Here is a 23,870-nt window from a genome sequence, read left to right on the forward strand (position 1 = left end):
ACAGAACTGCCCGCACAGTAATTGGCTATAATATTTTGCGGTAGCCGGGCACACCGGACTCAACGACCGCTTGCACAGGCCGTAACACGCCAGCTGCGCCGATCGTATGTCTGTGTTTGTGCAACGACTGTCTCAACGGATTATGCGATTAGTTAAAAACGGAGTAATGGCTCTACCTAGCGACACAGTTGGTCGGCAGGGTGCCTAGATTAGGTTGATGGCTTCGGGCATGTCTAGCCAGTCGCCGTACAAATAGATGGCCGACGACACGGCCACGAAACCCACCACGCGCATACACATACGCACGGTGGGAGAAATCGGGGGTTCCGGAGCGGGCTCCATCATACCGGGGTACATCATTGTGCCTAGTCACCTAACTCAACATTAGCGAAATAACGAAGCAGCCACTCAGCGCAACCTTCGCGTGTTGTACCGTAGAGTATTATGCGCGAGATGTGCGTTTTACAGAGCATAAATGGGTGCGGATACGCCGCTCTATACACACTGCCACGACGCGAGCACGGATGCAAACTTACGATAAACGACGGAGCAGACCACCTTGGCAACGGTTGACAGAAATTATACCGTATGGAAGACTAAACGGCGGAAGAAGCTAAATGTTGATTAACTGCCCCAGCTGAGCGATGCAACGCATCACAGCAGCGGGCGTTGGTTGTCGCATTCCACACAACACGCGACACCGGCTACAGCTGAGCCGCTGACGGGTTGAATCCGCCGATAACTGGTTGCTGGATCGTGGCATGGAAGGCATATCTACTCTGACGCTGCCTACAGGAAAACGCCCATGATATTCACTTCCTTGACCAGGTACCACTGGCACTACAAAACATGGCAACGATTGACGGCTGGATACCTCAGAACATGTGAGTTGGGCGAGTAAAAGTGCCATCATCCGTTCAGTTGCGAAGAACAGGCTCCCAAATAATGAACTCATAGGATACGTCATCAACGACAAACACCCTAAAAGCATAAGGGTGGCTTGCGACAGGTGCGAAATGGCCGTCGATTGTGTTCACATTAGTGCAGGTATATGTACGTGGTTAGGTACAAGAAGACGTTCCGCATGACCAAAAAGGTATGGGCGCACGACGAACACAAAGAAGCAAAGCTGGGAGACATCGTGAGGGTGCAGCCACTGGGGTATCGTATCGGGCCGTGGAAGACTTACGTGTTATCTCGAGTTCTCCACGTACAGGATCCATATCTCCGCGACGAGGAAAATAAAGACAGCTTCTCATAACGCCTATAACGTGCGGTGGTCGTACCGCTCACTACTTACACAGCAACTATAGACTAATATCGCAACAACAGATAAAGCGGATGCGTTCAATGTTGACCTTTCTGATGTTATTCATGGCTTTGCCAACGGCTATGTATGTTTTCGCGGTGCAATTGTGGCATCAAAGACTCCGCACTACGAACGCTGCTGAGGTCAGGTGCACGTCGCTGTCTTGAATCTCAATAACTGACTCACAAACATGATTGGATTGCCACACAAACATACAATACATGCCATGCAGAAATGAAGAGCTGGAAGGCAATTGTTTAGAATATTAATCGCCGTATGAGCACGGTTTTACGGTTTGTTAGCAACGCTTAAGCGAACCTGTGAGCCAACGTTGTGCTGTTGCACGACGGATTTGCCGCATCTATTCCTTGCGATTGGTGCGGCTTGCGATTCCGGACTTAAGCATATGCGCGTGGAAACTCGCCACGCTCTTGCCACTGGCCTTGAGGTCGGCTTCGTCCTTACGACGCTGCTCCTCCTCGAAACGGCGACGCTCCTCAAGCTGGCGCTTGTACGCTCCAGTCACGAACACCTCGCCTACAGATTCGCCGCTCTCCAAATCGGCCTTCAGCTGCTGCTTGTCGAACGCGATGTCGCGCTCCATACGACGGTCGCGAGCCGTGCGCAGCAGTTTCTGCATATACTGCGAATCCTTTGCCACAGCTGGGGAGGCTTTTTCGGCTGGACCTGATGGCGCGCATCCAAGATACACAAGACTCGAAGCGTCGGTTCGGTCTTTGGCGTCTTTGCTCGATTCTTCTTCCAACTCGTCGTACAAGTAGAGCTCGGGGGCAAGGTTCTCAGTGGAAAGGTCGTACTCTTTGTACGTCACTTTCACGGGCTTAGTTTCCGATGCAACTGATGAGCTTGCCGTGCGCGAATCGGTTTTGCTGCCGGATGCGGCATTTTGCGATACCTTGGCGCGCTTAGACAGCGGATGTGAGCCCAGCGAGTCTGACGCAGCGCCGTCAGAGTCGCTGTCGGTGCCGAAAACGGGTGGGCGCTTCACATCCGCGGGCTTTGGTGCTGTTGGAGCGCTGCGATCTTCTTTAGGCTCGCCGCCAGAGCCGGAGGCGCTCTTCGATAACTTGAACGTTATCGCCATTACAACGCCGGAGAACTTTGCATTGTAGTTAGTATATGATACACTCGTAAATCAGCGCATTGTTGACGCATAGGTGCGTTCACATCCACTTTCTGACGAAACGATTCCTCAAATTAGGTGACACTGCGGAATCCTATCGACAACAGGACGACACCCTAAGGCTGCCGCTTCAGCACACCGCTTCTATTTTCGAGCAGAATAACTTCTATATGCGCGCAGAAACTGGTGCGATGGATAAACAGCTGGTTGCATATGGCGCAACTACCTGTGCGTGGCGCGCGTGGATGGGCTGACGTGTAGACAGCTCGGGCGCATCTAAGAAGCCTGACGAATTCGACGTCACCGGGCAATTTAAATTGCAAACGAACGCATCATATGTTGCGATCAGTGGTAGCTGCTGGATAAGGTTGTACGTGTCCAACTGCGGCGCCAGCCTTCAAACCACTGTCGGAAGATAACGTAACGAACACCGTAACATCGCAAACATGGATGACGAGGAGGGGAGACTATTCCGCTGCAGAAGGACCTGCTGCGAAATGCTGGAGGACCGCGGATACTTCATCCCAAACCAGGAAAAACTGGAGACCTTCCAGGAGTTCAAAGCGAGATACGAGCTTTACGACAAAGTGTGAGTGAACAGTCGGAAAAATGTCACGTTTGCTATAGGCGGTCCAAAATGTTGCTGGTTGCGTCGCTCAAGACCGATAAGAACACCAAGCTCCTGGTCTACTTCGCCGACGAAACCAAGAAAACCGGTGTCAAGCCAATAAGAGAGTTCGTGTTTAAATACAGCTGTGGTGAAGCTTGTGCAGGCTCACGGAGAAAATGGAGGACCACGACATTCACAGAGCCATATTGGTCACGCAAAACGTGCTAACGCCCTTCGCAAAGGATGTACGTGACGCATTCCACAACACCCAATTCTGCATAGGCGATACTCGAGGCAGCGCCCAGGAATATCATCGAAAACTTCCTTGAAACTGAGCTGCTGGTTAACATCACGAAGCACGAATTGGTGCCGAAGCACATACCGCTCACCATGGACGAAAAGCAGACGCTACTGCAACGATACAAGGTAAGGGCATACAATTGTCGAAATGTATATCATTTTAGGTCAAAGAGAGTCAAATACCGCGCATACAGGCCGCAGACCCGGTGGCGAGGTACTTCGGACTCACAAAAGGACAGGTAGCGGCGCCCATCATGTAGCTGACTATGCGCAGGTTGTCAAAATTATTAGACCCAGTGAAACGGCAGGAAGATACGTCACGTTCAGATTAGTATACTGAATAAACATCGCAACGTATCCGTGCACTAAACTGCATCAACTCCCTCGTAACTGCTCCTAAAAAGCTTCCATATGTGCGCGTTCCCGTCCAAGCCACAGGTGGCGAAGTCGCCAGTGACGACGTCGAAGGCTGCGTCGAGTATCGTGTCGTGGTGCGCATTCAGTGCTGCGCTCACTTCCAGTGTGTGTGTGTCCAAAACGCGGATTCCGTAGTCCCAGCAACACGCAAGGCTGATGGCGCCATCTGCACGGGTACGCAGGCATCCCACACCACGTAACAGAGTGTCATACTCGTACAAGTTTTTGCTGCGTAACAACATCAGGCCGTCTGACAGCGACGCATGGAGCAGTGAAACGTTGCCATCGGTGTCCCCTACAAGCAGGACGTCTCGCCACGCAGCGAGCGACGGAAGCGCTTCTACGCCCTTTAGCTTTAGCGTTGAAACCGGAATGGCAGGATTGCGCAGATCCAACACTGCCACTAAGCCAGATTCATACGTAGCCGCCACATGATGATCGGAAACCGAGGGCAACGGCTCGAAATTTTGCAGGCTCCCTACATCCTCGCCAACTGCCGGTGCACGGACTTCAATGACGTGCTGCGACGATATAGACTTTTGGGGTCCATGATTGGAGTATGTGGCGTTGTAAGACCCTGCATATGACAGTGTTAACGCAACTCACACGAACCTTTGATCTCATACGGGGCGCGAAGGTCATGGCACACGATGGAGTTCAAGCCGGACGGGCACAGCAGCAGCGGCATGCCAGAGTAACAGCAACGGATACGAGCGAACGTGCTATGACACATCGCGAACTCGTGAACTACACCGCTACGTTTAAGGTCAAACAGCGAAACCACGTCCTTGTGCTGCAGAGCAACGATGCCGCAATGCGGGGAACCTAGAAATACGTTAAACGAGGTAAACACATTTGCTGCTAACAGCTAGAAGAGAGCACGATACCATGTGGCACCAGAGGCAACACCGACACCAGGTCGGCTCTGGGACGCGACGACGACAACCGATTCCCGGACTCTAAATCCCAGCTGCACAACCCGCCATTTCTGCTACCCGTTACAAGCCGCGAACCAAAGTAACACACGGACGTCAATCCGTGTCCAGTGCGAATAGTTAGATACGGTGAAACCAACATTTGGATCTTGCATTTATGGTACAACTGGGCGCGCTGAATACAACAGTCGAATTGCTCAGCGCGGTTCCGGGCGCACGTTGCGGAATACCTACTACAAAACTATATTTATATGAAACTTCTTGCAAAAGAGCATCACTTCAGATGCTCCCTCATCCAACACATAAGTCAAATTAGCGGCCACGTTATCATATAAACGACACGTAACAAGACAATAACGTGGAGCCTCTAGCACACACAACCGGTGTTATATATGTGCCCGGCAATCTAAAAATGGATAATATAACACAGTTATACAGCAATGGTGATGTATATGTGTTAGGAAAGGGCGAAACAATGTATCACTTCACTAACACAACCCAGATCAGAGCGGACGATAAGATTCGATACACACCGCCGAAATCGACACAGCAAACACTCAGCAGACAATACGGATTTGCGCCCAGACTACGAAACACGAAAAAACTGCGTCGCAAGCTTACGCGTGAAGCAACGCGACAACCAATGCCGCGCGCCCCAGCGACGTACAAGCATTTCGCGGCTCTGCGAGGCGCAAATCAGCAGCTGCTTAGCAGACAGTAATTTGTAACACAAGAGCTGCGTAGTCAGACACTTGCTCTCGAGGCGAACCCTGGCAGAAGGGACGCCGGTGCCGAGGGCGCGAGCAGGAGGCCACGCGGACGAAACGTAACATCTCAAACGTCGTGGGTTATAATAATATACAAAATGGCGTGCACGTATTATATAATGGCCGCGCGCCGCAACTTCGCGTCGATTCTCCATCACGAAATGAAGAAATCGGCGCATATGCCGGCGGCAAGTGAACGTCCGCTCTACAGGAACGCGTTCGACAGAGCAGAGCATGCCTCGTTATGGGCGTTGGACAAGACCAAATTCGAACGAACGAAGCCGACAGAGTCGCTTGCCGACCTCATCACGCCGCACGCCCATGGGCACAAGTTCACGAACTCGGGGATTACCAAATACGCGCACTACGTAAACGTGTGGGAGCCGGTATTCCCACGTACCCCCGATGTGCAAAAGGGAGAACTCATATCTGGAGCCAACTTCACCCGTACTAGCGGATGGCATCTGCCCGGAGAACCGGCGATAGTCTCGGTTGGGAAATTAGCGCCGGACAACCAAAGGGCTATCGGTTACGCAGAAAACGCTGTCGTGCCCGACTCTATTGCGCCCGACGTATTCCCAGACTTCAGCGAGTACAGGCTGCCCAAGGGAACTGACAGAAGAGCGGCCATATACCTCATGTCAGCGACGGCGATGTTCTTCTTCCTCGCATTGGGCAGGTCCATCGTGTGCAAAGTCATACACTTCTTCTGGGTGGCGAGAGTAAGGTGGTGCTCATTGCTATCAAACTTGCGCAGGACGTTGCTGCTAGTGGCTCCATAGAGGTTAACGTCTCCCAGATGATACCCGGCGATCAGATCACCGTCAAGTGGAGGGCGAAGCCCGTATTTATCAAGAGGCGTACGCGTGAAGAAATTGAGCGTTCTAGGTACGAAAACATCGTATTAAGTTATATCAAACCGTGCAGGAAGGACGATGAGATCGTCGACTCCATGAGGGATCCTGAACTGGATTCGGAAAGAAACGTGAACCCAGAGTGGCTCGTCAACATCGGTATATGCACACATCTGGGTTGTGTTCCTACCAAAGGAGGCAACTACGGTGGTTACTTCTGCCCATGCCACGGATCGCACTACGATGCCTCGGGTGAGTTTCACGTGGACAAGCTACAATAGTTTTGCAGGCCGAATTAGACAAGGACCCGCTCCATCAAACCTTGAAGTGCCACCCTACAAATTCATCGACGAAAACACAATCAAACTAGGGTGAAACACGTAATTTAGTACGCAATCTTTATAAGCATCATCTGTCAACTGCGGCGGCGTGCATGATACGTTATTCGCTGGGAGTACTGACATCGCTGACAGGGGTGGCAAGTCTGCTGGCCGCGTTGGAAAACTCTTTCCTTATATCGCAGTAAATTTAGTTGTAATTCTGCTCTAAACCATATCCTTCACTGCCTCCAACTGATTGTCAACGGCTTAGGCGGCGTCTCCATCTTTGCCGGTGGTTAGGATTGTGTTAATTGCATAGCCAAGCTTGCAGCGAAATTTTTGAGTCACCTTAAGGGCATCATCTACCTTGGCTGCAATAATGATTTCGGAGATGGCAGGGCTATAGTTTGGGAGAGGAGAAGTCGAATCTCCTTCGCAACCTAGTTGGCTGTGGCTAGTAGCGCAATGGAGTTTAGTGGCTTTACGGATTTGTCTTTGTTACCATACTTTGCAATCATACTGGATATCTCCGCTGTAAGCGCGACAATCTACACGTGGATCTCCTTAAATTTTTTGCCAAGCCCATTTACAAATGCCTCACAGACTCTTTTGATGGCCACACTGATTTGGGGTCATCCTGCTGGCGCCATCAGTTGCTTGAATCTTTAAGCTTAGTCTAGATGTGCTCACCAGAACGTCTGTACAATATCAATATGCGTCTAGCCCTTAATTGTGCCTTGCGTACCCGCAAGATCATTCAGCGCCACATTGACCACCTCAAGAGCATACAACGCTGTACAAAGTAGCACTTTATATAGATAGTCGCCATCCATATGGTTATTCAGAGTCAACATTGCCTTTGAAAATTCCCAAATCCTCTTTCAGTGTCACCCAAACTTGGAAACCCATGCGCTGAATTTGTCCCAACCCCTATCCTCAATATTATCTGTCATTGCCTTTAAATACCGCTTTAGCGCAATGTCCATTTTTACCATAGCCTCTAACGTCACACACAGCTAATTCCCAACTTGCTCCGTAGCCCTCGGCGCCACCACATACGGGGTCATCCTCTTTGCCATACACCTACAGAATTACTATGCCAAGTGATGAATAGCTCGTATCTCGTCATTCCTTTGGTAATTAGACACTTTGATCGTCCTTGTCTCTGTTGGACCTATCTTAAATTCTGTCGGCAGGAAGCAGCCTACCCATATGTTATAACCTCGCAATTGCAGTAATAAAGTTCTAGGACGTGTTCTCGTATTGTAATCCCGTTTATGAAGTTTGTACTATGTATGATGTGTGATTGTAAGAGTTGTGGAGAATGTTGTCGCAACAACTATGTTGTGCTACCGGAATGCGAGGGATGTTATATCGCCGTCTGTAAATACTCTTACGAGTTAAGAGTTTGCCAATGAAATATACATATAATAATCCATAACACCTATCACGTAGCAGGAGATTTTGAAACTCCACCAATGTAGATAATCAAATACTGTGGCGGTGGTTGACCACATTCGAATATCCGTTCTAGTATGTACTGGGATAGCTTTATGTGCTCCTTATATATTCTCAGAATGCGACACACAATGTTACAGAACGCTACAGTGTGTCGTATCGACATTCTCGAGATGCCGGTTTCTAGGTGTCCTTCGACTTATGCGCATAGCCTACAGCAAAATGTGATACGGAAGCTAAAAGTATGGAATATCTCATAATAGGAGGTTATGTGTCAATGAAGCGACTGAACTCCGACATATAGAGTTACTGACGAAATCCAGAAAACTAGGTTATACAGCCTTCATTTCATCATCGAAGTCCCACCTCACCAGGGTTATGACATGAGGCTTAGTATTAGAATGCATTAAGGGTAAACATCATGACGACGTCATCGATGCTTCTTTCGCATGAGACTGGTAGTAATGGTTCACATAGTTCGACACTGCAAATCATGTAGCCGTGTCATCCCTGCTGTTAGCTTGGGTGCTGGTTGCCTGGGTGTTCACGAAACACTGAAGAGGTGCAGCTCTGAGGACTCACCTTACGAGGGTAGGATACCTACGTCGTCTAATACCCATAATCAGCGTGGATAACGCCATCATCCCACCATTCGCCACCCTCACTCCAGCATGGATGCCTTGGCTTTTCCCCCCCCTCCTCAGGTGTGTTGTGTGTCTATAAGAATCTTGTGATGGGTAATGGATTTTGCAATTTGGTTTTGGTGTGTCATTGTCTTAGTATTATGCGTATTGGTGTTATTCAGCGTCTTACTTCATAGCCCTTCCACCCAGCACACTTAGTTGTCTACCATGATGTATTAAGCGGTGTCACCTTAGAGGTGTGATCACTGTAGTGTTTCCCAGTTCACATAGTTCTGGAGGCTAGCAGTGGTGTTTTGTAGGAGTGGGTTAGAGGAGTGATCGCTCTAGTGTTTCCCAGTTCACATAGTCCTGGAGGCTGGACGTGGAGTTTTGTAAGGGTGGATTAGTAGATGATTGGAAGTGGACAGGATGGCGGCAATAAACCTTAACACTCTCAAAGAGTGCCTTCAGTTTCTGGAGTGGCTGAAAGGTCGTAAATGGGCTGATCTGAGAACGCGGCTGGCTGGTAGACTGGCGAGACTTCTCGACAAAAAGTATGAAGGTGTTGATCATAAGCAAATTGAATCATCTTTATCCATATTTCTCGGTCACGTGTCAACGTTTCATCATAAATTATGCAATAGAGCAGGTCAGAGTAATATTAATAGATTTACCGCGAAAGACGCCCTAGAGGCTCTCCTGCAGTGTATCCCCAAATTGCTTTCCGTGATATACTTTTTACAATATCATGTGGATAAGAGATTCTCTAAAGTTGGCGGCGGGGATTGGGAAGGAGAGCAGGTTGGAAGGATTGCATGGTTCTCTACATATGGTCCTGATTTCGTGAAACGAATGAAATCCAGTGCTGGTCCAATTGATAAATATCTCATTGAATCTTCCGGTTCAGAATACGGTGTCATACCTGGAGGATTCGATGCAAGCGATCTAAAGCAACTTGGTCACGGTGGCTATTCCGAGGGCCGTCTCATGACTAAGGACCTTGTAAATATTTTCGACAAAGATGTCAATCGTAATAATCTCTTCCGCGATGTTTTCGTCACTTCTGCAGTGTCCAAAAACCCGTCTGTTGAAAAGGCGAATATAGCCAATGCTCTTCGTTTGGTGGAAGACTTTTGTGGTATTTTCAAAAATTCGAAGAATGCGGAAGATTTCAAAAGTCACTTAGAATCGAGAGGCAGTTGCATCAATTGGGATGATTTAAAACAGCATTGCTCAACACTGAAAGATAAATTCAGCAAGCTTTTTACAAATAACCGGTTCTCCTTCACAGGCTATGGGCGAACATATGAATTCCTTGACAAATCCATGGATAAAAAAATGGCAAAGTGGCTTAAAAATAACTTGAATGCAATGCGAAACCAATTGGGGGGAGTAGGTGGCAGGTTGGATGTCAAAACATTTGTCGACACATATCTTATACCGTACGGATTCACATTTAATGGCTATAAAGTAGGAACGGGAAGAGATAATTATCAGGCGCTGAAAAAAGATTGGGATGCTGTAATTGGTGAACTCAAGAAAGACAATGGGGGGTTGCAAAAGTTGAAACAGCTTTTAGATGGTACCCTGTGTCCAAATAGAAAAAAGGATAAGCAGCCTAAGACTGACTCTGAGCCTAAGCCTGGGCCTGAGCTTATAGATGAGGATGACGATGAAGATGAGGATGAAGATGAGGAGGAGCCTTGGGATGACAATCTTGTGTATGAAGATACTGGATTAGAGGCTGAAAATGCTGCTCCCATTAAACCCAAAGCGGAAGCTCCGCCTGCCAAGGTCCCCGAAATTAAGAAATCCGACGGAACTCCAAACCAGGGCAAGAAAGTGGAGGGAGCACAGAACCAGGGCAAGAAGGCGGAGGGAGCACAGAACCAGGGCAAGAAGGCGGAGGGAGATACAAGTCAAAATGGTCAGAGTGAAGCAAAGTCTCCTAGTTCACGAGTTTCACAGGTGGTACAAACTCAGCCTTCAAGTAATTCAAGTGCAGACTCTGAGCCACCCGGTGCCCCTGGTCCCGGTAGTGGTCAGGGCCCGGGTGACCAGGCGGCTACCTCCGGCGCTAGTCAACAGAGTGGTAGAGAGGGCCAGACAAGTAGTGGCGGCGATGCTATATCGTCCACTAACGATGGTGTGGGTGGCGGTGGGATGGATGGGTGGAAGGCAGGCATAGGGGTTCACGCTCCACCTGATCAGAAAATTACACAAACATGCCCATTAGGTTTGACACAAAAAGTAGAGAATGGTAAAACACACTGTTATCCACCAAATCACAAGCGCATCACGCCCAACTATGAATTTAATTACACAGCTGATCAATTGTGGAATAACTACATAAAACGGGAATACTCCCCCAAATCACCTACAAATCTGCAAACCAAGCATTATTCCATCGGTGGCTCTCAACCCAGCCATACTGCTCCCGCACCTTCCGGTCAGAATACCGGTGGCCGCAATGGTCATAGGCGTGATTACTATGAACCAGAATGGCGACACAGGCAACAGGGTAGCGACTTACCGCCCTCTGTTCCTCTGCTTGCACCTCTCGATGGACATCCAGTTATCGAGAGCACTCCGGACCCTAATGAAAAAGATAGGGAGGATAAATTTTTGAAAGCTACGCAAGACATTTTGGGCGACCATATAACGAGAAAAGAAAAATGGGATGAGAAGCAACAGCAAGACAATGAAAAAATTAAACAAGATAGAGAAGCTGCAGAAAATAAATATAAGTCGGAGGCAAGAACACAAGAAATCATTCAACGCATCCAAGAACGGAATGAAAAGAGAAAGCAGACAGCCCAGGATCTTGACAAAAGGTACGAAAAAACCAGAGAAGAAATCTGGGAAATTCAAAAGCAGAAAAACTTGGCATATATAGAAACCGGCGCAGATGAAGATACCCAAACGAGATTACAGCAAGAACGATCAGAGCAAAATAAGACATCAGAGCAGCAAAACATTAGTGCGTATCCCCCAACATTCACACCCTCCACCATTCCAAGGCAGCCCAGCCGTCCTGCTCCCGCACCTTCCGGTCAGAATACCGGTGGCCGTAATAGTAATGGACGTGGTTACTATGAATTAGGAGAGTGGCGACCAAGACATGAGGTTAGTAGTGCTACAAATATGTTGCCTTCCGATTTCATTGCGTTTGCCATCCCGGACACGTCTTCTAAGCGGCTAGAAAAGGAAAAACAAAAAAGGGCGGAATCCGATAAACAACGTTTAAAATTGAGAAGGCAAACAGAGGAAAAGAAATTTTCAGATAAACAGCAAGAAGCATGGATGAAAGAAGCTGTGGAACTAGAAAAGGCGGACGATAGATTGAAGCAAGGTCTGAGAGACCATCTTCTTACTGGTGGCCAGCTTAAGAATCCAAATGCAGATTTCGTGTTGGTATCAGGAGCTCCGATTGAACCTCCACAATCTGTTCTATTGGAAGGGATGGTTTTGAAGGATAATAGTAACCCTACCGCAAAGTGGCAACATGACGCATATAAGCAGTATTTTGCAAGATATCCCGAAGTAATGGGTACCATCATACCTGCTCCCATGACGGAGCGTGCTCCACACCTGTCACCATTAGATGCTATGCCAACTGGTAACCCTATAATCCACCCAAAAAGTTCGAGTGCATCAGCGTTTCGAAATACTCAAGCCGATAAACCGTCTATGACACCTAATCGCATGCATCCAACAGGAATCGCTGCTCGACAAAACAAACATTCTGTTCTTGCCTATGCCCCCCTTTCGCCCACAACTGAATCGATAGATGACTTGTCCACGGCCAGGTTTTTGAGTGTCTCCGGCAGAAGTCTGACAAAATCATCAAAAGCCGATGCCAAGGCTCCCGTGTTACAGGAGATAGATCCACCAGTTCCACAATCCATGTTTGTCGGATCCCCCGTCCCAGACGCCGAATTGCCATCATCACCTATTCCCCGAGCAACGTTCCTCACTGAGCCACAACCAACCATGGGATTCCAAATAGAATTCCCAAAACGCACTGTACGCAAAGTCGAGCCCGAAATAGGTCTTTCCATAGAGGTAGCTCACCATGGCGATCGCACTTTTAACGACGTGGACCTAGATGACCCTTACGCCAACACGGCCGATATCCTTAAAGACGAATTGAAGCCTTCAGACGACAAAGTCTCTTCAGGCCTGCCTAAAAACAATTTTGATCTGGACTTTGCGCCGGAACGTATCGGACTTGAGGGGTACGATGATCCCGGGATGCCACGTGACACTCCAAGGAAGGCAGATGAACGCGTAATTAACCCATTTAGCACAAATGAATGTCTCAACCCTTGGTCCGTTGACACTTCTACAACTGATATAATCACTCCACCTGCCTCGCCTCCCCCACTCACCGACCATCTGCCCCCGCCTCGAACCGTACGGGAAATGCTCTACTGGCTGGTCGGCTTTAATCAATTAGGGTATATCGGAGTGATTACTGAGAATGTTAATAGTCTTTTTAAAGATCTTAAAAGTGATGCCATCGAAGTCACCGGGGATCCCATCACCCTGACCGCCTCCATGGTCACCACCAAACTGACCGAGGCGTGTCTCTACTCAGCCACCGTTATCTACAAGATAAAGCATAACAATGATTTCGAAGCCTTTGCTACCTTCGACTTCAAATCAGTATATAGTCAGTTCCGTTATTCCACCGACCCCGCCGGGCTCCTCTGCCAGCTGCGTGACTACGTGTACGCCTGCCACCACCAGTTGGGGTTCCTCAAGTCGCAGTGTTCACGCAATGAGTTACATGGTGGTTGGCAAGATTGTAAGTACGGCAGTGACATCACTGCTTCTAACTCCCCCCTCCAGGCGTTCCTGACCGACGACTGGGACTCCACCTTTGAGACTCACCCCTTCGACCCGTGCAACCTGTGCCTCAACAGCAGGGTCAGGATGGGATTCAGGGATGAAGACTTACCGAGTAGTCAACAAACAGGCAACACCCTTTCCTCCATCCTCACTCCCAGCTGCGGCGGTGAGGGCCATGATGCGCTACTCGGCACAAAATGGTAATCATCGCTTTAAGCGGTGATATGATCCTTTGTCGTACAGTATTGATTAAATGTATTAGAGCATGGTTTTAAGTGTCATGGTGTACAGGAAAATTATGAAGCTGCAATTACCGCATCGCAAGACCACTGGTTATACAACGGGCTCGATGTAACAATATGCAGATAAATTGTGTTTGTTAATGGAAGTCATCACATTGATATTAGAGGTTACATGGCTACAGTAACACTATGTGGGCTGGGTGATGATTGGAGATTAGTTGAGTGAAGGCTTGGAACCACGGAACCCGTCGCGTATTTCGGCGAAAATTGTACCAAGACTTTTGTTATAGAATATACCGAGGATATAGAGGACCAAGACTGCGAGGGCGGGGAATGCAACAACGCCGATGGCAATACTACCGCCCACACATATAGCGCAGTCTCCCTTAGAACAAGAATTATTACACAGCCTCACCATCTTCCCCTAACTTCCTCGACAAACAACTCTGCACAGTAATGATTCACGCTTCTCAGCCAACTGACGATATACAATGCCAATACCCCACCCCTATCATGCCATCCACCTTTTACTGGGGTGACCGTCAATCTAGACATCACAACGCTGACACGACATTAACAAACCCTCCCGCATGCATTCATAAGACATGTTTAGGTTGTAATTTAGTAATACGGCAATTAACATTGTAGTCTCTACGAGAAGCGCCAAGTCTGCCGGACATCTGCTTTGTTCTACACTGGTTGTTCTGATATCTGACCAGCTGACCCAAATTGCGTGCTTGATGTTTATTATCAGCACAATGCTGCCACTTAGCACGCCACTATACAGCACCTCTCATTCACATGCCACTTGCTAACCTAACAGATAGCCCATCACGTCACATGTTGCATAACTCATCACGTGACCACCTGGACTACCACTTGATCAAACCACATTCCTCTCGAGGTGAGGTCACCAACCCCAACAAATTAACTAGCACGGAGCCATGTCAGCACATTTGCGTAAACTAAATGCTTGCCGGTTAGGTGAGGATATACTCAAGCAGAGGGATTGGCGGTGCCTTAGGCGCAGATTTTGCATCCGTTCTCAAACTCCTTATTGCAAGCACCATCGTCTGCGTGTTTACGATGCATAAGCCACAAGCCATCAATCAATATGAAAATGATGATGGCGACGATGATGGCAACGATGACGGCGGCGATGGCGGAGTACGGAGGGGAGGGAGTAGTCACCTCACTGATCATCTGATTGATCATCAGCGCAATGCTTACGTAGTCTAGCACATTAGATGTCAGTTGCCAGTTAGGTGATTGTTGTTATTAGCTGCGCAGTAGATACCGCACCCTGTGGAACGGCCGGATGCGGAAGTAGATCATGACGCAGATGACGACAATGACGAGGGTGACGGGGACGATGATGTAAGGGATGACGGCGGGGGATGATGAATTAGGGGAGCTGGCTGAAAGCTCTCGACCGGAGCTGTGCTGCTCTACACGGGGAAGAGAGGCGGCATGGGAGGAAGTAGAGGAAAAACCGGCACGCTGTAGACTGTTGGACGAAACAGAACTGGAAGCAGTTGATCCTCTTTTGAGACCACAATAACATGAACACGTGCGTTTCTTACACTCTTGACATCCATCGGGATGGCAATTCCCTCCTCCCCCACTGCGCTCTCGATAGAACTTCATACAGAAATAACACCTCGTTCTAGTGCATCCTGCACAAGACACGTAACAGCAATAACAGTCACGCTCCGTACAGCTTTTGTTACACTTACAGTCCAACAGTCCACTCATCTTCCCCTGTCCCTCCCAGTCCCCTCAGCCTGCAAACATATCAATCACCTAAGCAGCACTCACCAACTGCAACACTACCACTGCCGCTCCCACTCCCCTCAACCTGCAAACATGTCAATCACCTAAGCAACGCACTCACCAACTGCAACACTACCACTGCCGCTCCCAGTCCCCTCAACCTGCAAACTATCAATCACTTAAGCAACGAAGTCACCAACTGCAACACTACCACTGCCGCTCCCAGTCCCCTCAACCTGCAAACTATCAATCACTTAAGCAACGAAGTCACCAACTGCAACACTACCACTGCCGCTCCCACTCCCCTCAACCTGCAAACATGTCAATCACCTAAGCAACGCACTCACCAACTGCAACACTACCACTGCCGCTCCCAGTCCCCTCAACCTGCAAACTATCAATCACTTAAGCAACGAAGTCACCAACTGCAACACTACCACTGCCGCTCCCACTCCCCTCAACCTGCAAACATGTCAATCACCTAAGCAACGCACTCACCAACTGCAACACTACCACTGCCGCTCCCAGTCCCCTCAACCTGCAAACTATCAATCACTTAAGCAACGAAGTCACCAACTGCAACACTACCACTGCCGCTCCCACTCCCCTCAACCTGCAAACTATCAATCACTTAAGCAACGAAGTCACCAACCACTCATCAACACGCACCGCAGCAAGGGCACTGACCGTCTCCCATCGGCGCTACGGTAGCAGCAAGATGATGGCCATACAGTGCACCGCCACTCACATCACAACTATGCAGCTATTACAACTGAAGTACAACCAAGCTAAAGCATGTTGATACCATCCAGGCCGTGGCATGCAGGTTAACCAGTGCCAGATGGGCAGCCAACTGCATCCATCACAGACCGTATAAAGTTGCTGCCGCCGCTTATGAATATCATCACATTTGTGACATGAGTGCCTATGTGAGGCACATTGATTGGTTAATACGTTCCTCATGTTCGCCGTTACGATCCATGCAACGCAGCCACGCTGTCCACTGGCCATCACGTGGAACACGAAACCAGGCAATTATGACTTGCTGAACGACCATCGCGCCCGGCAGGGTGGACGTCATCACGGATTGGACGACTAATCTACGTCATCAGCACGACATGAAGGTCGCAACTAGTAACGACAGTGTGGGATAGGCCCGTGAAACCGGGAGCTTGCGCTATACACGTAACCAGATAACACACGTTGGAATGAGAGAACATGATAATAACATTAAAGCTACAGTTTCGACCCTCTCTACTGCCGATGATTAGGCATACGAAGGTTCCGCATATACATATCACAGTAACGCTATTTGAACGATTACCGAACTAGTGAGAATGGTCGAAAATAAGTATAAAGAATTTGTAGACAAAGCAGTTCGAAACTTTCATGAAGCCATCGAGCGACGCACGATTTCCATTAACAAGCGCGGAAAAATTCGGTTTACAGATGAAAGTGCAGTAAATAGATACACAGAATTAGAATTGCAAATTTCATGCGATAAACCTTTGCAACAGCTGCTACAGACAGTAAAGGAGAATGCTACACTCGAGAAAGATTTCGTTTCTCGATTGACGTATTTCTATAATTCTCTGTACCTCTTTCGCGGCACTTCTCGGACATTGATTGAATCCACGAGAATGTGTTATTAGTGTTTTAAGCAGGCTGCAGCATGTTGCGAGAATGCGTGCGTACGTTCTAATCGGGGTGTCAAGCATATCGGAGCGAATTCCAAATGGAAGGTTACGGAAGCTTTCAACAGCACTGCCACGAAGATACAGGAGCATTACGCAACTGTAAAAGAATCCGGCTTTGAGTCTGGGAACAACTGTATTGAAGACAAGTCTGGAGAGAGTAACGCAACGATGGTAGTGGAATTGTAATCAAGCGTAAAAGGCCTCTTACGGACGATGAATAATGAAATTAATATATTCCATGCATTAGCAAGCGAAAAAGACGCATCGCAACTAAGTGCCGCATACGAAATATTCAAGCAATATCTTAACGACATCCACGACTACATTAATAACGAAATAGATACAAAATAATATCCCATTCGACTCCTCCCCTACCTCCGTCTTTAGGTTGGCCTTCTCGACGTTCTCCCCGTCCATCATTTTGACCAGAGGTTTACCAAAAATCCCGATAAATTCTGAGACCACGCGGGTCAGATGCTTCCCACATCCCTTTCAGAGCCGTCCAACCAGTTGGCCGAAACGCCAAGAAAGGGGTCGATTGCGTTAGGAGGTGAACTGGGGATGGGTTACGTAAACAAATATTCGGGAGAAGCATTCACGGATAATTCGGTTGGTATTGATTTAAAATTTTAAAATGCTCATGCTGAATCGGCAGATAAATTTACTGGGTACGGTCATAAATGTGCCAGAGCTCTCCTCACCTTTATAACAATACTTTGTGGAGTTGGAATCTCCTGTGATTTTAGGGAAACATTTGCGAAACGTGATTTTTCAAGTTAATCCCAGTCAGGAATAATTTCCGATGTCACTGGGGTGGTGTATTGACGGTCAAAAGTGCGGATTTAAAGCGGCAACATCGCGAGGCGAAACGCGGCCACACAGGCGCGCTGGTTAGACGACCAAGGTACCAATGGAGAACTAACAAAATGTGTAGCTAATCAGACGAGTCCATGAGGGTAAAAAAATCTTATGGCTATTGACGTGGGTATCCCGACGGGATTGATATCTATGCTTCGCTTGCCACCGTGGGGTGCAGAGAGCTTCGGCAGGCCAAACGGCGGCGTTAATCCAGAAAACCGGTACAATGCAGTGTTTAGGGCCGTAAAAGTAAACCCACAAATTTGAAGGGGGCCGGCCGTGGCGGCGAAAGCCGGCCAATTCCGCAGGCAAGCCGGAAACGACACCAGCCCGGAACCACTCCGGCTGTGCAGGGCGCTGGAAACAAAGCGCGGAACGGCGGTCCCCAGGGCCAAAAGGGTAACACCCGGAAGGCCAAAAAGAGAGGAAACACGGCTCAAACGCCGCCTGTCGCAGTCTGCAACGCCGGGCCGAGTTCCTCGGAACGCGCACCCGTGTGTGTGCAGACACTGTCTACCCTGCAGCCACCGGCAGGGGAGGCTGTCGGAAACGGTGGCAGCCGCTCTCCGACCGTGTATTCCATATCGTCTGATGACTTTATGGATGTGGACGAAGAGGAACCTGAGCAAGTCGGGCCTGTGAGAGAATCAAACAACAGTATAGCACCGGGCACCGCCAGTGAGGTGGCGCTCACTGAGACGGCTGCGTTGCCGAGGGCACCCGAAGGGCACGCCCCGCAGGCTGAACGGGCCGGGAACACGCCACGAATGCCGCCGCATTACGCTAGGCTAAATGCCAAGCTACAGTTCCTGCACTGTGTCATGCGTCAGATCGATGGACCATGGTGTCATTGGGTACCGGACGTCTACAAGGCAGTAGTGACGAAGTATCAGAGGATGCCACGAGGAGGATGGAAGGTCCTCGCGGAATATGCCAACGAGCATTTCGAATTCCACAAGACCCACAAGGAGGTGGAGCAGATGGCAAGACAGGTAGTCGCCAAAGCAGCGCGGAGCCAACCGACGGACGTTGGAGAAATAGCATCGCTGCACGACGTCGACTCATACAACGCCCTGCAGGAGGAATTCGACCGGATCATGGCACAGAGGTTGAGGGAGCCTGGTGTTATTAGAACAGTAAAGAACAAAAGAAACACCATGGACTCCCTCGACTTCACGGCGATAAGGTCGCTGGATCTAGTGGTCCACAACTACGTGAAGCACAACCCAGTCACTGACATGGGGATGCTAGCCATCTTGTATCAAACGGCACAGGACTGCTACGACAAGTACAGCGCGAAACCATCGTCGTCCTCGGGAAAGAAGGAGGCAGCTGAGAGGAGGATCAAGGAGCTGGAGGAGATAGGAGCATTACTTCTGAAATACAAGCAGAAGGTCCCCCTGGAGAAGGAGGATAGGAAACGCGTTTATCGCCAAATGGACAAGTACAACATGATCGCGGACAAGCCGCAGGAACTGTCATACGTGATCAGCAGGACCCAAGAGGAGCTCCAAAAGGAGCAGGACAAACTCAAGAACGCCAAGTTCAAGCAGGAGTTGTACAACCATAACCGCATGTTCGAGCTTTACACGGGACACTTCTACAGGACACTGGAGAATCAGCAGGACGCGGACGAGTCGGCTATAAACGAGGGGATGATGATAGAGTACTGGGCGCAAATGTGGGTGAAGCCAAACGCACCGCACAACGGTGAAGGATACCTGGTCGAAAGACCACCGGCAGAGAACATGGCAGGCTTTCCCACATACGAGGAATTCGTCACGATCGTCAAGAAATTGCGAGACTGGAAGTCGCCCGGTGCGGATGGGATCTACAACTACTACATTAAATGGCTCACGTCCCTTCACAGAGTCATTTATAGGCTAGTAGAGGAGGCATGCACGCAAGGCAAAGTGCAGGACGACTGGTTCTACTGTGGGATCACGTACCTACTACCGAAGAACAAGAAACCAAAGTCCGCCGCACAGTACAGGCCGATCACTTGCATGTCCAACCTATACAAGCTAACTACCCGTTGTGCCACGGAGACGCTTAAGCGAGAAGTCGATGGCAGGGGACTACGGTCCGAGAACCAGATGGGCACGAGGAGCAACGTACAGGGTGCAAAGGAGCACGCGTTAGCGAACATCGCGCTCAACGAGAAGCACAAGGGGAAGTTACTTGCAACGTGGGTCGACGTCATGAAGGCGTACGACTCAATCGACCACGCGTACCTGGCGAGGGTTATCGACAACCTTAACCTACCAGGGTGGTTATCAAACTTCATCAAGCAGACGACCAAGAGGTGGAATATAGAGATACGGTGGAACAAGAACACAATCATGCACAAGAAAGTAGAGAGGGGCATTCTCCAAGGCGACAGCCTATCGCCCCTTCTCTTCGTGCTGTGCTTGGACCCGCTGAGCAGGCACCTGACTCGCATCTTCCCCAAGGTGGAGCTAAGCGTGCCTGGCGGCAGGATCTTCGCCACAAACCACTTTCTCTATATTGACGACCTCAAGTTCTTCGCCCACGAGGAAAGTACGATGAGAGGAATGGGCCGAGAAGTGGAGAAGTTCTTCAACGACATAGGACTCAGGATCAACCGCGACAAGTCGGCAACCAACACGGAGGCGTGCGTGAGCATCGCCAAGCAGATGGAAGGTCCGGAGACGTACAAGTACTTGGGAGTCACAGAGACTTCAAACTCACTTACAAGCGACGGAATGTTCGACATAATACTACAGGAGATATGCAGGAGAACGGAGCTACTGGCTGCGTCAAAGCTGTCGGGGAAAAACCTCTCGATGGCCATCAACCAGTACGCCCTCAGCGTCATCAACTACTACATCGGCGTGATCCCCATGGACATCACGCATTTCGACAAGATCGACCTGGCAGTACGGAGAATAATTAACGCGAAGCACGGACACAAGAAGTGGGCGAACACACAGAGGCTCTACCTCCCCCGGAAAGAGATGGGGAGAGGGCTCCACAGCATGGTATTCAGAGCGGAAGCCATGCTGCTACGACTGTGGTTGACGTTTTCAGCAGACGAGGTGACGTCAACCAGGAGGGCTGCGATCATGCAGCATTTTCGCGACACATACGCGCACATATCTCATATCAAGATGCACCTGGAAGGGAGATATGGAATGGAATTCGGAGTGGAGGACACGACGGACAAGAGCCTCAGGGACCTCAGGGTGGCCCAAAACAAATGGCTGTACAACAGAATGCACGTAAAATCAACTCATAAGGTTCTGTATGCCAAGCGTGAGGACCCCAAGCTGGACATCGAGGCGTCGTCATTGTACCTGACGTGTGGAATACTCACCCCGGAAGAAGAAGCGAAGGTAGCAGAAGTCCAGGACAGGAATCTGCAATGGATGACTTCGTCCAAGAAATGCTCAAGATGCAACAACGGCAAGAACGTGGACCACCTCGCGACGAAGTGCCCGAAACTACTACACCTAGAATATACGAAGAGGCACAACGAGGTAGCAAAACGGGTCCACTCAGTACTCGGGAGGCAAATAGGACTACCCAAGGAGAAGATAGACGCCCACAAGATCGAGAGTGAAGTGCATGGAAAATACGGATGGATCGCGTACGACAAGACGGTCAAGACTCAGAAGACTAAGGAATACAACAGGCCAGACATCATCCTGGCGGATCGGCGGAGGAACACCATATCCATCGTAGAGGTAGGAATCAGCAATCACGACAACCTAGTGGATATGGAGAAGTTCAAGAAGCAGAAGTATGAAGACCTTATCGAAGACTTCAAAGCGCGACAGTTTAACCAGCAAACCAAGATCAGGGTTATCCCCTACGTTATGACGTGGGAGGGAATAGTGACAAAGGAGCACAGCAAGTACAGACGGGACCTGGGCATATCGGATCGCATGGAAGCCCACATACAAAGGGTAGTGATCCAAGAAACACATAAAATAGTGATGAGGGACATGAGACCGAGAGAAGACTACGATTCCGTAGAAGACCCTCAGGTCCAAACTGGATGGATGCCCGCATGGATGGCACCAGTGACGATCGGCAATGGACAGACTCGGAACCCGCAGCCGGTGCCAGCGTGAGGCGTTAGCCCCGCAAACACGAAAACCGGCCCTATGCAAGTAGCCACATAGGGCACTATAAGATGAGATAACTTAATTTAATTTAAGCAGTAAACCGAACGTTTTGAAAACGGGTGTGCCGCAGCAGTGGACTCTTAAATTACAGACATTCAACCAGCTTGAAAGTAAGCTGATACGGCTCAAAGAAATTTTGGATGGTAATCAATGTGGCGCCGAGACCGTGCTTACCAATGCCAGGGCGGTAGAGCCAACTGCCACCAAAACCGAAGTCACTAAAACTGACAGTGGAGATTCGAGTACGAAATCTGACGGAACTCCAAACCAGGGCAAGAAAGTGGAGGGAGCACAGAACCAGGGCAAGAAGGCGGAGGGAGCGCAGAACCAAGGCAAGAAAGCGGAGGGAGGGCAAAATCAAAATAACGGTCATAGTGAAGAAAAGCCTGGGAGTTCACTAGTTGCGCAGACACCACAAACTCATACTTCAAGTGTTCAAAATCCAGACCCTGGATCATCTGGTGCCCCTAGTACCGGTGGTGGTCAGGGCCCGGGTGGTCAGGGTAAGGGATCACAGGATACAGATGTTTCAAGTAAACAGCCTGCTGCCCCTTCACAGCCTGTACAACCTTCAAAACCAGGTGGTACATCTCCAGGCCCTGGGTCACCTGGTGTTACTAGTACCGGTGGTGGTAAGGGCCCAGTTGGGTCGGCGGGTTCATCTGGGTCTGGTCAACCAGGTGGTAATGGGCAGGGTTCAACGGGCGGTGGTAATCCGGTTCGGGAGCCTGTTGCTACTCAAGCCCCTGCAAAACTGCAGACACCAACTGCTCAATCTCCAGGCGCTTCGTCACCTGGTGTCTCTGGTTCCAGCAGTGGCACGGTCAAGAGTGACCAGGCGACCACTCCTGGCACCACTCAACAAAGTAATCAAAATACATCGCATACTTCTACAGCCGCTACTACTACGGTATTCTCTGGTTCGTCGTCTGGTGCGGGTGGCGGTGGAGCTGGAGGGGGTGGCGGGGATGCCAAAGCGGACGCGGAAGCCGAATGCAGCAAAGAGTTAAAAACTGGATGTAAGGCTCTCATAGAAAAGATTACGAAAACATATGAACAGAAAAAAGAAAAAAAATGATAATGATGCAAAAAAATGGCAAGAAAGATGGGATGAACTGCAGGAAGAGAATTACAAAAAAATACAGCAAAAAAAGTTTAACCAACACAGATTGCGTGATCAACATAGAACTCGTGGCGCGTCTGCCCTGTCTAATCAAGATGGCCTTTTTGCTCCCGTACCTTACCCTCAGCCTACCAATATCCGACCTAGTCATAGGCGCACGTTTTATGAACCAGGAATGGAGAGACGCAAGCAGAGTGGTGGGAGTGTACATCATAATGCCGTTGAGGATCCACCTGTGTTTTGGATGGACGGAAAGCCCGTACAAGCTTACTACGAGAAAAAATTGCAGGAAGCCAAAGATCGTATGGCGCCACGATACAAGGTCTATGAAGAGTTACGCGAGTCACGGGGACGACAGGATATCGACGAAGAGGATAAATTGAGAAGTGAATTCGACCAGAAACAAAAAGAGGCGGAAGAGAGATGGGAAAAGGA

At 49.4% G+C, this 23,870-nt stretch overlaps 12 protein-coding genes across 12 annotated transcripts; 7 read left to right on the top strand and 5 right to left on the bottom strand.

Moving 5' to 3' along the window:
• Positions 1 to 204: 204 nt before the first annotated feature.
• BBBOND_0313660 (hypothetical protein) lies at positions 205 to 360 on the bottom strand (the record flags this gene model as incomplete). Its single annotated transcript, XM_012914196.1, has 1 exon — positions 205 to 360. One exon carries the CDS (start codon positions 358 to 360, stop codon positions 205 to 207), a length of 156 nt encoding a protein of 51 aa, XP_012769650.1.
• Positions 361 to 805: 445 nt separating this feature from the next.
• On the top strand, positions 806 to 1,261 carry BBBOND_0313670 (30S ribosomal protein S17; the record flags this gene model as incomplete). Its single annotated transcript, XM_012914197.1, has 3 exons — positions 806 to 884; positions 922 to 1,009; positions 1,048 to 1,261. 3 exons carry the CDS (start codon positions 806 to 808, stop codon positions 1,259 to 1,261), a joined length of 381 nt encoding a protein of 126 aa, XP_012769651.1.
• A 409-nt stretch (positions 1,262 to 1,670) lies between these two features.
• On the bottom strand, positions 1,671 to 2,414 carry BBBOND_0313680 (hypothetical protein, conserved; the record flags this gene model as incomplete). Its single annotated transcript, XM_012914198.1, has 1 exon — positions 1,671 to 2,414. The coding sequence occupies one exon, from the start codon at positions 2,412 to 2,414 to the stop codon at positions 1,671 to 1,673; it is 744 nt and encodes a 247-aa protein (XP_012769652.1).
• Positions 2,415 to 2,899: 485 nt separating this feature from the next.
• BBBOND_0313690 (RNA polymerase Rpb5, N-terminal domain containing protein, putative) lies at positions 2,900 to 3,623 on the top strand (the record flags this gene model as incomplete). Its single annotated transcript, XM_012914199.1, has 5 exons — positions 2,900 to 3,042; positions 3,081 to 3,188; positions 3,227 to 3,308; positions 3,346 to 3,489; positions 3,528 to 3,623. The coding sequence occupies 5 exons, from the start codon at positions 2,900 to 2,902 to the stop codon at positions 3,621 to 3,623; spliced, it is 573 nt and encodes a 190-aa protein (XP_012769653.1).
• Positions 3,624 to 3,728: 105 nt separating this feature from the next.
• BBBOND_0313700 (hypothetical protein) lies at positions 3,729 to 4,857 on the bottom strand (the record flags this gene model as incomplete). Its single annotated transcript, XM_012914200.1, has 3 exons — positions 3,729 to 4,357; positions 4,393 to 4,605; positions 4,647 to 4,857. 3 exons carry the CDS (start codon positions 4,855 to 4,857, stop codon positions 3,729 to 3,731), a joined length of 1,053 nt encoding a protein of 350 aa, XP_012769654.1.
• A 270-nt stretch (positions 4,858 to 5,127) lies between these two features.
• Positions 5,128 to 5,436, top strand: BBBOND_0313710 (hypothetical protein; the record flags this gene model as incomplete). The annotated part of the gene is made up of 1 exon (XM_012914201.1): positions 5,128 to 5,436. The coding sequence occupies one exon, from the start codon at positions 5,128 to 5,130 to the stop codon at positions 5,434 to 5,436; it is 309 nt and encodes a 102-aa protein (XP_012769655.1).
• Positions 5,437 to 5,580: 144 nt separating this feature from the next.
• On the top strand, positions 5,581 to 6,711 carry BBBOND_0313720 (ubiquinol cytochrome c oxidoreductase, putative; the record flags this gene model as incomplete). The annotated part of the gene is made up of 3 exons (XM_012914202.1): positions 5,581 to 6,204; positions 6,240 to 6,588; positions 6,626 to 6,711. 3 exons carry the CDS (start codon positions 5,581 to 5,583, stop codon positions 6,709 to 6,711), a joined length of 1,059 nt encoding a protein of 352 aa, XP_012769656.1.
• A 2,455-nt stretch (positions 6,712 to 9,166) lies between these two features.
• On the top strand, positions 9,167 to 13,795 carry BBBOND_0313730 (hypothetical protein; the record flags this gene model as incomplete). Its single annotated transcript, XM_012914203.1, has 1 exon — positions 9,167 to 13,795. The coding sequence occupies one exon, from the start codon at positions 9,167 to 9,169 to the stop codon at positions 13,793 to 13,795; it is 4,629 nt and encodes a 1,542-aa protein (XP_012769657.1).
• A 252-nt stretch (positions 13,796 to 14,047) lies between these two features.
• BBBOND_0313740 (hypothetical protein) lies at positions 14,048 to 14,251 on the bottom strand (the record flags this gene model as incomplete). The annotated part of the gene is made up of 1 exon (XM_012914204.1): positions 14,048 to 14,251. The coding sequence occupies one exon, from the start codon at positions 14,249 to 14,251 to the stop codon at positions 14,048 to 14,050; it is 204 nt and encodes a 67-aa protein (XP_012769658.1).
• A 602-nt stretch (positions 14,252 to 14,853) lies between these two features.
• Positions 14,854 to 16,265, bottom strand: BBBOND_0313750 (hypothetical protein; the record flags this gene model as incomplete). Its single annotated transcript, XM_012914205.1, has 11 exons — positions 14,854 to 15,036; positions 15,136 to 15,333; positions 15,417 to 15,474; positions 15,570 to 15,617; positions 15,724 to 15,767; positions 15,807 to 15,842; positions 15,882 to 15,917; positions 15,958 to 15,993; positions 16,033 to 16,068; positions 16,105 to 16,144; positions 16,255 to 16,265. 11 exons carry the CDS (start codon positions 16,263 to 16,265, stop codon positions 14,854 to 14,856), a joined length of 726 nt encoding a protein of 241 aa, XP_012769659.1.
• A 678-nt stretch (positions 16,266 to 16,943) lies between these two features.
• Positions 16,944 to 17,489, top strand: BBBOND_0313760 (hypothetical protein; the record flags this gene model as incomplete). Its single annotated transcript, XM_012914206.1, has 2 exons — positions 16,944 to 17,250; positions 17,278 to 17,489. 2 exons carry the CDS (start codon positions 16,944 to 16,946, stop codon positions 17,487 to 17,489), a joined length of 519 nt encoding a protein of 172 aa, XP_012769660.1.
• Positions 17,490 to 18,760: 1,271 nt separating this feature from the next.
• BBBOND_0313770 (hypothetical protein) lies at positions 18,761 to 23,390 on the top strand (the record flags this gene model as incomplete). The annotated part of the gene is made up of 2 exons (XM_012914207.1): positions 18,761 to 22,254; positions 22,349 to 23,390. 2 exons carry the CDS (start codon positions 18,761 to 18,763, stop codon positions 23,388 to 23,390), a joined length of 4,536 nt encoding a protein of 1,511 aa, XP_012769661.1.
• Between the last annotated feature and the right edge of the window lie 480 nt (positions 23,391 to 23,870).

This window comes from Babesia bigemina (assembly GCF_000981445.1).
Source record: "Babesia bigemina genome assembly Bbig001, chromosome : III".
Classification (NCBI taxonomy): Eukaryota; Apicomplexa; class Aconoidasida; order Piroplasmida; family Babesiidae; genus Babesia; species Babesia bigemina.